This window comes from Eleginops maclovinus, chromosome 7 (assembly GCF_036324505.1).
Source record: "Eleginops maclovinus isolate JMC-PN-2008 ecotype Puerto Natales chromosome 7, JC_Emac_rtc_rv5, whole genome shotgun sequence".
NCBI classification, from domain to species: domain Eukaryota; kingdom Metazoa; phylum Chordata; class Actinopteri; order Perciformes; family Eleginopidae; genus Eleginops; species Eleginops maclovinus.
Window position 1 is genome coordinate 20835939 of NC_086355.1, and position 13499 is coordinate 20849437.

Here is a 13499-nt window from a genome sequence, read left to right on the forward strand (position 1 = left end):
GCTGTTGGGGCAGCGTGCACGCAGCAGGCTGCTGGTCCAAAAGGCTGCGAAACACTTTACAGTCCATGTAGATTTCCTCACTCGGTGCAGGAGAACCAACACATGAAGATGAGGTACTTCTGCTTTTTTTGCATTTCTATTCTAACTTTTTTGGCGACTTTTGGTGAAGCGCTAAAGTGTGATTGTTGCTACCTCTGCAGGTGTCCCTCATGGCTGGAGTGCCTTCTCTGCTGCGTCCTTATTCTCGTTGGACAAGCGTCATCGCAATGGCCAGGTAAGACCTATCCCTGGGAGCATACATGTCCTGGCTCTGTTGCTGATACGTTAGTAAACTTTCTTTTTGCGACATTTACAACGTTTTCTAGCAGCCTCCTGTGCATTGTTATACATCTGCCAATACGCTCAGGGTTCCTTCAAAGTAAAAATTCATAAAATTCGTAAAGTACAAGTATGTTTAAGTACAGGACTTGAATAAATGTACTGTGTTACATTTCCCAACTGCTTAAGACATAAGATACAAATAAAAAATAAAAAAAGAGAATGGTGCAAATGACACAATGGTGCAAGTAAAATATAGAAATAGGAAATGTAATTACATGTCAAATAGGGTAAGATACATAGAAACAGAATGTGAAATTAAAATATAATCTGAAATATCCTCTTTGGGAGGCTGCTGGACATTATCTACCCAATTTCTCACCAGAAAAAAATGATAGATATTAAGAAAACTGCACGTTTATATACCTCAGCTCACACAGGAAGAATGTTTTACACAGCTTGATTTGAATATTTGCGAGAATACAGTAGAGAGACTGCATGCTGAACACTGCTATATTTTCATGTTGCATTAGTCTGCTGCTTGTTCTTTAAACACAATTCTCCAGCACCCTTTTATGTATCACTAACAGACTGCCTGGTTGCTACAACCTGCAATGACACATTGTTATGATCCAGTGATAAAACCCAGCACTTTGTCCACTCTGAGAAGGTCAAAGGGGCTTTGGGACTGTTTACAGGTTTTTCTCAAGTCCAAAGTCTGCATTGCTCAGAAACCTACATTCCTTCCTTGTTTGTCCTGTGTCTTACTTTGTGTCAAACCAGAGACAGCTTCTTAAAATACTGGATAAGATGCTTTTTTTTCTCTTCCCCCCATGTGTAAATGACCTGTTAGCACAAGCAGAGTTCTTACATGTATCTTTCCAGCTGTTATAACATCAGGACATCTGAAAAAGGATCATTTATTTGCATGGTAATGGTGCTAAAGGGCTATATGAGCCATTGAATGAACAGACTCTCTTCTGCTGCTGAATAATTTATGTTTGAACCTCACTTATATCCTTAATTTAATCTATTAAATGCTGAGTTGGTGAACTGTCAGATGATAGGGAGAGGAAACCGAGGACATTGATTAATATTTGATTGACCGTGATCCGAATAGATGCAAACAGTATTATATTTGGCAGAATGACTCTTTATCCTCATTGGACCCAAAGGTTTGTCAAAACATTGTTTGCCAATCATCTACCTTCTCTTGGTCTGCCTTTTAACATCAAAACCCTGGATTTAGATACTTCTCTGACTTCATTGGAGATCAGAACAGGTGAAAAACTTGAGAAGAGTAAAAAGGACACAAAAAACGTGACATTTTTGCAGGAATGCTGTCCTGTCTGTGTGTGTCCAGGCTGAAAAGGCCTGCAGCTCGGCCTCAAGAGCAATGCTTCTGGCTGCCTGCGACATGCTTGAATTAGGTCTGATTCATTCCCAGTCCCTGGCTGGGGCTGGAATCCCTATTGTCAGGTGATCTTTGACATGCACCCAGCGTGGTTTTGCCAAAAGGGATCTGGGGGAGGGGGATGGCTGTAGGGGGGACACCCCACCGTGCCATTTAGTGGCTGAATTAGATGCCACATTAAAAATCACAGCTGGCTTGGGGTTACTTCTTTTCAGTGAAGAAGCATGATGGCCAGAGGTACAGGAAAGCCATTTGAGACTGGGTTTCAGTGTGCTGGGAAGGGGTAACAAAACCTTTTTCTAAATCACTATATTTCTGTTTCTTCAGACCATAAAGGAATTCCTTTCTTTTCCTTGTGTGTGTTGATGAGCCGTGAATAAAGTGATCCTGAGGTTTTCATCTGCTTATCTTCAGCCATGGTTGAATAAACATGTTGTAATAATATATGATGGAATAGCAGGTCTGAAAAAGAGCCCTGCTTGACAAACATGTGTTGACACGTCAGATATAGTTGCAGCATTTGCAGAAAAACATCTGCTTTCATATCTCAGATGTCTCCTGAGAATGAGGATCTGAACTTTTTTAGTCTCTGCAGCTGCAAATACCACCTTTGATGCACTTTGATGATTAACTCAATTTCCTTGGATTATTGAATGTTAGCTTTTGGTCTAGTCTTCATGATACAACGTGATTTAATCCTTTGAAAACTGTCGGTTTGCTGTGAATGGAACTTTTTAAGCTTTAACAGTGACGACCATTGTGCTTATAAAGAGAGGTCAGCTAAGGCAAGACACTCAAATGACTCTCTGTGTAAGTAAAACACATTTACACAAAGAAACAGCACTTTTAAAATCTTCATTTGCAATTCTTTTGACATTTCTGCTTTATTAGATAGCAGAGAGACTGAAGAATATTCAGGGACAGAAATAGAGAGCAGGGAAGGTGACCGGGTTCAGACCTGACACATTGTGGTGACATGTACATTACGGGGCCCCACCTGGGCCATATTATTTTTGGTGATGATGGATCAGGTGGAAGCCAATGAATAGCAGCATTTTGATGAAGCATGACATACTTCTTTTAATAAACACAAAGATAATTAAGGTCTTCATCATGTGAGCTCTGTCAAAAAAGAAAGAGATGAAAGGTTTTCCAAAAAATGTAAAAATGCAGTTTATTCTGAGCAAATCCAAAGTGTAGAATTGGGATTATAACATGTACTATGGCTTGTTCTTTAATGATTTCAAAGTTAGGAAAAAATAGAAAAAACTCTGTCCTTGCAACCTCAGAATACCTTGTATTTTAAATGATATTCCCTTTACAAGCTATATTGCTATTCATGCAGGCAAATAAAAGGGTATTTAAGCAAAAATCAATTCATAAATAAAATATATATTTGAAACAACCACAGCTACATCAATTCATTAAAATAACTGGATTCTGGACCATGTGTTGAACATTCTGAACTAAGGACATGGATGAACGCTTTATTCCTGAAATGACACAATCGTGTTAACTCCAGATAACTCTAGACTAGAAAAGTTAGGTTTTCTGTGGTCAACAGCCGTTATATTGGTGCCTCTGTTTGAATCATTGTAACCCTCCAATGAAATAAATAGGCCGACTGTGCACAGAATCGGCTGACTCAGTGAACCTTGTGATGTCTAATCCCTGGATTTTCTAGTCACTAAACCTACTTATTCTTGATCGACATCTCTGGAGGTGCCTTGTATCAAGGCTTGGAAGTTCCATTCTAGCATTGTTTTTGCTATATTGTGTCAGCCACCAGCATTTAAAAGGCCATTAAACCTCTTCTAGGACAATGGTTTATATCTTTCAGTGTCAAGGCTCATGACTTCGCAGTGTTGGCTTACATGTGTGTGAGGTTGTGGGTGGGGGTCATTCAACATGTCAAGTGGGTGTCTGTGCTTCACTTTCTGGCATCTTTGTTTCAGCATATTTGCTTCACGTTTGACAATGGCAACAGTCTTTGTATATCACTCACCAAGACACAAGCGAGATACAAGCTTTCTGCTGATCATTTGGTTTGGAAGCTTTAGTAATGGACTGAGCTGGCCTTTTGAAATCCCATTTGTTATAAAAACACTTGAGACCCCATCTGTAGCTCTTTCTTGTTTCATAAAGACTGTCACAACAATATTTATAAGGTCATTTCTGTCTGTCTCTTAAAAGCCATGCAGCGTAACAGGGCCACACTCTAACGCAGCACAGCTGTCCAACACCAGGACAGAAAAAGTGTCTATCTGAGGAACACTTACTGAGGAGACTGGAAAGGAAATCAAGATACGGTGTAGTTTACTCCATTGCGGATGTGTTTTTATAAGAGAACCACGGTGGTCACATCCTGCTTTGATTACTTAATTCAACCCATCTGGATTTTGTAGTGAATCTGAAGAGTTGTATATCCGCACTGGACATTGAAGAACAAGGCCCAGTTTGAGAATCACCCCAGCAGCACCAGGCACACTGTTTCACATTAGTTGTACGCTCGGGAAGCATAAAGTTAATCTGATTGTCACTATGTTTGTTCTTTGAACCTTTTTAGATTTCTATCTAGAATTTCATTGTGGAGCTGGTGTATTTAGACAATTACTGCAAAATATGTTACTATTTTAAAGGTACAGTGAGTAGGATTTCCTTAAATAATGAAAAGGCTCAATCCTTTAATCACTAGAACCATCATACGTTTGTGCGGTGTCTGTAGCAGTAGAAACCCTGTCTTTTGCCTTTATTAGCGTAGTTTAATTATTTCAAGACGTTTCTCTGCTTCAACTGCTATTAGAAATGAGGCGACTATTGGCAAGATCAAAAGCTTGTTACAAAGGCAAAGGTCCTTCAATGGCCAACACTGGAGCGAAAAAACATACATATGGCAATGCTAAAGGCAAAGCGAATGAAGCTCGTTCAGAAACATTAGACAATGGCCTTCACCCGTTGGCTATCACCCTAAGCCTCTTTGGCCGGGAGGAATGTCCAACTATCACTGTTTGTTTACAAACCGCAACCCATAAATGCTACTAATTCTGCTTTTTAGTTATTTAAATTGGAGACAATCTTACTATCAAATATTTACTTCTACAGGTCTCAAACACCCATACACACACCACCACATGAATGTTTTGGTCACCTTTATGTATGCAAAGCCTACCTGGATGTGTAGATTTGACCCTTATGTAACAATAGAGAATGACCTCCAACAACATTTCAACGTGTTGCTTTGCAAATGAAAATCCATTAAAGAAAGAGCTGCACCCATCTGATCAGTTAGCCACTGAGTTTATAATTGTTTGGATATGTTTCTAAGGAGGTGAGGAAGTGAATTGGCCAGAGTCCTAGGATAGCATATATTTGCCAGATGAGTAATCAAATTAATTGAAAGCATATAAGAATGTTTTTATAGTAAAGCAAGTTTCCGCCTGCTGTTTAGGATTGAAAGTATGAACAACTTAAATGGAGGATTGTGCATTATTTCCACATGACCTAACTTTTCATGTTTTTAGGATGTGTGACCGTTCATAGAATTTAGCCCATTTTTAGTGCCTACATCATAAATGTCATTATGGATTGGACCTAAGAGGAACAAAGCATTGCATTAAACCTTACAGATAAAAAACACTGACCACAGTCAAAACAGTAACTTGATTATGTAAACAACATTGTTTTGTTAGCATTGCATTGTGTACAGAAATGCCCTCACAGGGATAAGCGCAGTATTTGTGATCCCCTATCATCTTGCTTTTCAGGTCAGAGCATTCTCTTGAATGTTGCTGACAGCTGTTATTTGTATTTTTATGTGCTCCCACCACTCAGTGTTTCAGGTGCGCTCTCATGCTGTCCCTGATGTCAAAATGCCGGGTTGACAGCGGCAAAATACAGAGGGACACCATAATTACTGCTTATGTTCCAAGAGAAGAGGATTTGTAGGGCCACTTGCTCTGTACACCCAACCATCTCCAGCACTAATGGCACACTCGGTGCCCTCTTACCTCTCAGCACCTCTTTCCTGTTTTCTGTGAAACCCTCACTTATTCGCTTGTCTTTCCCAGCCATAATCGATGGTAACAGTTAGTGGAAGGTGTAAAGCTCTCCAAATAACAGGACTACAGTATACAGGTTTTGTTCTAAAGCTCTGAACAAATGTAAAAGCTCAAGCATTACCAGAAAAAGTAAAACTGATCCATCCCTGCAAACACAGCTATGCATATTTATGGATCATTTAGAAATATTTTAGCTCCAGGAAAAAGATTCTAAACGTTTGGCACGTAGGACACCAAGGACACTTAGGGCAAAATTCACTGTGGTTCATTGAACGAATAGCAAGGCAGCTAATGCTTCTTCATATGTAGATTTTTATTCCATTAATGTAAAGACACTGTAATATGTTGGAGTAAGCTACCAATCTACTCAATAAGCAAAATGCAATATTAAAAGCATGATGGATGAACACAGCAGCAGTTGCAGAAGTATACTTTAGTTTAAAAGCATAATATAGACCTTTCAACAACCCAGGCTACTCTGTCAAAGGGCATTGAGACTCTTTAGACTCTTTTGTAGCTGTAGGCTGCGGCCTGGGTTAGCACTGGTTTCCATGGCCACCAGGTGCAGATTTTTCCACCACAAAGCCGCATTTGGCTGTAGCAAAGGAAACCAGATCCGTCTACCTGGCACTTTGTCCCCGTCTCCAGCTTTAGGGAGTGCTCACTTGTCCTCACTGACAGCCTGCTGAACACAGGGAGGCATGAAACTAGAGACCCCCCCTCCACCCATTTACATTCTCCTGTCCTAAGAAATCTATACCATAAGCTTTTCACTCTCAATGAAGTAAGGCTGATCCCAAGTGACCAGAACCGTATAGCCCGTCTATGAATATGATGGGATCCTCCGGCAGTGTTTCGAAGGTATTTTTCAGATTCAGACACTGAAATAAGCATATTTTGATGTGAGAAATGTTAATACAAGCACCACCTACCACCCAACGCGGTTTTTTAATGAATGAATAGACCATTCAGCAATTCACGAGGCCCCTCTCGGGAATGCCATTGTGCGTTTTCGACCCTCACTTTGTGGTTATATCCCTCTTTTTTTGCTCTCCACCTCTTCTTATCTTCTGATTGACTCTTATGATGTGCAGGCCGCTTTTCAAGGCATCCTTGAATTCCACTCATTCACCCGTCCCTCAAGAGCTGCCATGTCTGTAGGCACTTCTCTTTTTACCCCCGCACAAATCTCACACCATGGGGGTGTGAAGTGAGGAGAATCCCATGGGACGGAGAGATTACCATCAAGCCTAGAGCTCCTGTGACAAAAGAGGGATTTGCCGAGTCCTGTACCTCTGTCCTCCACTTTTGTAGGCACTGGCCGGAAGTAAGACTTTGGGGAAATGTCTTTGGTTTGATGACATTACATGTCTGCACTGTACCTGTCCGAAACGGAGAACTGTCCAGGTGCACTCAGTACTCACTTAGGTAGTGGACTTAAATATAAAGATGAAAAGATGAGAGGAAGAAACACAAAAAAGGGAACACATCATTTTCTGTTGACTGTATATATATATATATATATATATATATATATATATATATATATATATATATATATATATATATATATATATATATATATATATATATATATATATATATATATATATATATATATATGCTCAATGTGGAGCTAGTTTGAAGTCTACAGTTTGGTAGTTAAGTCCAGTGGTTTCCAAGATACATCTTGGTGGGAGTAATTAAAAAACAAAAAAAAAGTGGTGAAATAAAATGTGTTTTAATGCTTTGACTTTTCTTTATTGGTTAATAGTTCTGTTTAATATTGAAGAGATGCGCTGAATGTAGTCAAACCTTAAACAGTTATTTAAATGAAACTATGTAAGAAGTTAAAAAGGGACATGTCTTTGTAGTGTACAAAGAAATAGACAAGGAACCCTCAGCTGACACTGACTTTGTTTGTAGGTCACAAGTCATAATGGTTGGACACCACCATGGTTGACCACTACTGGTCAAAATGAACTGAGTGTTCTTATTTAATTGCAAACGTAAGTATCTTAAGCTGTCAAACAAATGTTGTGGTAGAAAGGTCTGTTATTTGCCCATGAACTGTTGTGGAGCATAGGTATCAAGTAGAATTATTTATTAAAGTACCTCCAAAATGTGCTAAAGGACTTCTGTAAATGTACTTATTTACATTCCATATCTGCAGAAGACTAAAGCTCCTGTCGGATCATGCGCTGAGCCCAGATTATTACAAAGTGAATGCCTCAGTTCACCGTTACTTGGAAGCTGCTAATTGTTGTGTGAATCATGAGCTTGCAGACAATAAATGCTGCCCTCTATTCACTCGGGCGTTGTTACGGGTCCAGGTGGCACAGTGCCATCCATTGAGAGGTTTAGGGAGGAGGAACATAGGCCAACCATGGGCACGTCAAATATTTAGAGTTTCAGTGAAAGAATTGCAGGCCATTCCTCTGCTGAGACAGTGGGACAGTCAGTCAGGGACAGGGGCTGAAAGGTCTGCCATCTTATCCCAAGTGCCATGTTCAACAGAGCCCTGGGGTTTCACAACTCTGGTTAATAACCCTTATTATTTGGGCGTGGTAATAGACATGGCTGTATAACGTTTTTGTAACCTTTAGTTACCTGTATTATATATGTCCGCTAAAGTTAAAGGCAGAATAGAAGGTAAGACTTAACAGTATAATGTCGCACACCAACCATTTTAGTTTAGTTGTCGTCTTTTTTTCATCATTGAACACTTCAGTCACCTCAGGCCTTTACGGGGAAAAATCAACTTTAACGAAAAGTCATTTAGTCATATTCTTATCTCACAGTCAAAACTAACTTTGGTCTCAAGTGAGCAATTGAGTTGGAGGAAATAACTAATAAGAACACTATATTTGGTTTGCATACTATATGACCCAACCTGGCAACTCATTGTTTGCTTGAGTGTTTGGAGCCTTAAACAGGCACACGCTAGCCTCGGGCCTTGGCGGATTTTGGGCTTGTTTTCACTCCGTCTCTTGTTTCCTCTCTTCTCTTGCTCTACTAGTGAACTCTGAAAGGAAAATAAGGTCACTGTTCTATGAATACCTTCAAGGAATGACTAGATTTCTAGTTTGGCACACTTTACATAGATCAGATCAGAGGTTGTATTTGAGAATAAATTCACCTACCTTTTTTATATTTTGATCTCTGGGTAATTGTGCGTGTCTGCATTCTGCCCTTGATTGATGATTTTGAAAGATTGATTTGGTTATGCATGTGCAGAGTCCAGATATACTTTAGCTGGTTCACTCAGTTCATTTGTTTTAGATCAAGTTGGTGTACCAGCTCACCAAAGCCCCGTCACGTGGATTATAACATGCCACTGCTTGGCTTAAGCTGAAACAGAGGAAGAGCATGACCTGTGGGCTTTTTGTGCTGTAGTGCCCAGTGGGGGGAACAACGAATGCTGGCACCCTGGACCTGAGTCTGGCCTACACTAATTGAGGGCCCTGATATTGTCTTGTCGATGAAAGCCTTCATTGTCCCGCTTACTTTTCTTCATCTACTGTATCCCCCGGGCCTCTGATATAGCCATTGGCATAACGTCATTCCCTTCCAGCCATTGTCACCATTCATTACAGGGGATTAAAGTGTCAGTTGAAGGTGAAGTATAAGCTAGCTGACAGTATTCACTGAGGGGTGTTTGAAGCCGTTGTGCCTAGTAAGCTAAAAGTTTGTGCCCCCATCAACACCCCTCCTACTGTAGAGGACACTTTGTCTTTTAGGGACTAGGGGGATCATCTGAAAGAAAATGTCCATGCTTCTCATTAATGTTTGTGAGTTAGATCAAGTACTTGATACAACAAGAACTGAAAAAATGGGAAGTGGCCATCAACAGTGAGCTTCTTTTAAATCTGCGGCCACTTTAAACACAACTCAATGGTTGTCCGCCTAAAGACATTTACATATGTAATTGTCCAGTTTAGAGTAGATCATTTCAGGAGTGCACATGCCAATGTTTTTACTTGCTTTCCTTTATTGTAGCCGTGTCCTTGCTCTGGGATTTGTATCAGTCTGCGGAATATGTCAAGGGTTTGGGCCCATAATTCCCTCTCAAGCAAAGAGATAGCTTTCAGACAAAAAAACAAGTGTTGTTCCCTTCTTTCATGGTTGGATTTACTGTCAAAGTGTTGATCTGCATTGACACGTTCTTGAAGTGCTGTGCAAAGCTGAAACTCAACACTTGAGTGAGGCCTAGCCGGTTCAAAGAACCTGCAAAAGGACAAAGAAACAGGACTGGCCAAAAGACCAATCTAACAATCTGCTGCTTACACAACCTGGCTAACGCAGCAATGAGACCTGCATGCATATTCTTTCCACAAAAAGCCCACGTCTTCTGGGGGAATGGTATTTACTTATGCATTCAAGAGCAACAACAGGAATGGAAGGAAACGTTTAGATAAGGCTCAATGCTGATAGGATGTGCATATGCATTTCAACTGTTGCCAGCATTTTAGCTGTTTGTTGAATCATAGACCTGTGTAGGCAGGAAGGTACATTTATGCATTCATCGCATGAATATGAGGATCTTATGGGCCATGAATAGTCAAGTGAAGGGAGTTGAAATGCCATAGTAATGCTTTTTACATTAAAATTGTTTGCTTTTTGCTTGAACTTTCCATATCCAGAAGGAATAACATCTATGAAGCTCACAGGAAAGGTTACACAATAATTCAAGGTTTTAAAGCTTTTCTTGACTTATATAACCTAGACTGTGTCAAAGGACCATTTTTAACATACTGTAAGTATAGGAGGCCAGATTTTGTAGCACAGGTTATAATCTGAGAATACACAGAATGATGAAAAAGGGGGGAAATTAGAGGAGGTTGAAATTACAGGCAGCAGCCCTTGAATGGTAACTCACTTCACTTTTAATCTTGACTGCCCTCACATACTGTAGTTGAATTCTCTGTACTTCAAGTAAAATCCAATACGGCTAAGGTTGAGCAATATGTTACTGTGCTGACTAAAGAATATATACCATTGTAATGTTAGCATCTATCAAGCATATCCAAATATGACTTTGAATTAACTGAAACAATGCTAAAATGATTTTGGTTACTTGTTACATCTGTTCCATACCAATCCGTCACCCATCAGTTATATTGCTGATTACTCATGGTCTATCACTCATTTGTGATCTTTGCCAGGGTGATGAAACACCGTAAAATATCTAAATCCAGCAAGTCAACACTGTCTGCTTCTCTTATCTTGGAGGAAAAAGTTTAAAATTGCTTGAGCAATCAGTGTCTCGAGTGCATGCCTAGACATGGTCTTTATAATTAGCTGATGATCCAGTCTATTTTCTAAGGCGTTTGATCTTTGAGTCCTTGCCTTAAGTCTGCCAGGGTTATAAAAAGTAAGTAAAAAGTAAGTCCAGCCAAACCCCAGAAGAGTCCATGTCATGGAGTTTTTGATATACTGTTACTGTGAAATACCTTTTATTGATCTTATGGCATTGCTAGGAACTATAAACTCTAAAGTTGTTGATGTTGAACATCGCATCAAGGTGGTTAGATGGTCAGTCAATAAATGGTTCTGTGTGATTGGCAGGAGAATTTTAAGAATGCTGTTAGCCTGGGAAGTTTGTCAGGGGACAGTCTGCACCCCGAAGAGGTGGGCCTCCATTTTATTAGATATGAGCATATCCAGGAATGTGACCATAATGTACCTTTTGACTCACTGGGCCAACAAGAGGCAGTAAGTTCTCAAGACCTTTGACTTCCCATTTTTTCTCAAAAATATACATTTATGGCATCATAATTTAGGAAGGTTGATTATTGAAATAAGGACAGGCATATTCTCTTAAATGCTGTTTGGTTCACATAGTACAGGGATTTCCAAAGTGTGGTGCACCTGGGGGTGCGCGAGCTGCCACCAGGGGGTGCGCGAGATGAAACATGTAATGGTGGTCTGGTGTAAAAATATTACAGTGTTGTTTTTTAAGTGGGACTTTTCCATAGGCTACAATAAAACACAGGGAAAATAATTTATTTTAAATCAAAAAACTATAATTTATTAGTTTTTGATAGAAACGTAGAAGAAGACAGCTGTCTTCTACGTTTCACTGTAGCTTAGGATATATGCGCGCCAACTCGTTTCATTCATTCTTTCAAATATGATTAACTGGCTGAAATCAGGGAAACTGTCAAGTGGGACATCTCATGACAAAGTTATTTATATGGCGATAAAACAAAGCTTTGTTGCGGGTTTGTTTTTGTTGTTGCGGTTTTTTGGGGGGTGCGTCAACCCGGTTGGGACGTAGAAGGGGGTGCGACGCAAAACAAGTTTGGGAACCGCTGACATAGTAAGATATACTGTACAGGATAAGCACCTTTAAGCACCAATTTTCTTTAGTCCGCATCACTATTGGTACTTTTGCCACGAAAGAGTTTTACATTGGATCGAAGGAAGAAAAGTGTTGTCAGAAAGCAGGTGCATTCACAGCACTTCAAGCAACTGCATTATAATACATCCTTCAACCACATATGGCTTAATATCATCCCCTGATAATTCAATTCCAAGTAAAAAATGGATTGCTTTTAATTCAGTTTGATTTCAATAGTTATTTATAGAGTTTATTTTGTTAGTGGTTGTCCTTGGGTTTAAACTGTTTTTACTTCCAAGAGGAATCTGTTGAACATCAAATTATTTAAAGTTTACATTATATCCTGAATTATACACACATATACCCAAGTTATAAAGCTTTGAACTGAGGATTTCTGAGGTGAAAAATATAGCCGGTTGTTATAGCCATTACTTTTCAACTTAGAACCACCTTTTTTTGCATGTTGTAATAACAGGATTTCCTCAAAGTAGACTTTTTAAACATCATGTTGCCCTAAGTTGTACCACTTACAATAAGTAACCACTTCCTACACCTAACCTGCGGATGTTGACGTTAACTTTGAGAAGCCAAATTGCTAGGATCCAGTCCACGGTTTTAAGAATCAATATTTGATCATTTGACAAATCAGAAATATATTGTATTAGTGAACCTTACAGGCAAATAGAACTGATGAAGGCGTCTACTGTGAAACAGAAACATGTTGTTATGTTCAAACGTGATTAAAACAAATGTTTCCACTGTGAGCACATTAGTAAGTCTTGCTTAGGGGCATGTATTCAGACTCCACAACAGACAGTCAGAGCAAGCCCTTACTGTCACCTGGGGACACCTGTTTATTTTAATGTTGAGTTTTAAAAGTTTATCTGAATCATCACTTTTAATGTGGCTCCACTGCAGGATTACACTTATTATCATTTGGAAAAAGGCCTCCCACAATCATTAAACCAACTGAAAAAATGTCTAACCCATGTCAGATATGGGCTCTATTCCCAAATCTGCCAAGGGTAACATCTTCCAGATGTTTTGTTTACCTCTCTCTGGGAAACCTTCATGTACTTTTGTGACAGTGAAATATGAAAATTGAATCCAACCAAATACCACTGACTTTTTTTGAGGCATTAAAATGCTCATCTTTTATTTACACACTATCAATATCTTAAAAAAGTCATTATTTATGATTGATTTTTATTGTCTTTACTAAAACCCTAGTAAACTGTGAAAATGGGTCAAGTAGGAAGATTAGAGAGGTCTAGAACAGACTGTGTGAACCCTATGGTCTGTGGGTTGGTTCCTTATTGTTAGTGGATTTCAGCTTTGTCAAAGCTGTACTTTTTGGTTAGACTGC

General features: G+C 39.4%; 1 protein-coding gene across 1 annotated transcript in view; it reads left to right on the forward strand.

Moving 5' to 3' along the window:
* The window catches only part of col18a1a (collagen type XVIII alpha 1 chain a), a 78132-nt gene continuing 64633 nt past the window's right edge, over window positions 1-13499 (forward strand). Inside the window, exons 1-2 of the mRNA XM_063888513.1 lie at window positions 1-113; window positions 201-274. Coding sequence (XP_063744583.1) covers window positions 103-113; window positions 201-274 — 85 coding nt within the window. The 5' untranslated portion in view covers window positions 1-102. The remainder of the gene's footprint in view (window positions 114-200; window positions 275-13499) is intronic.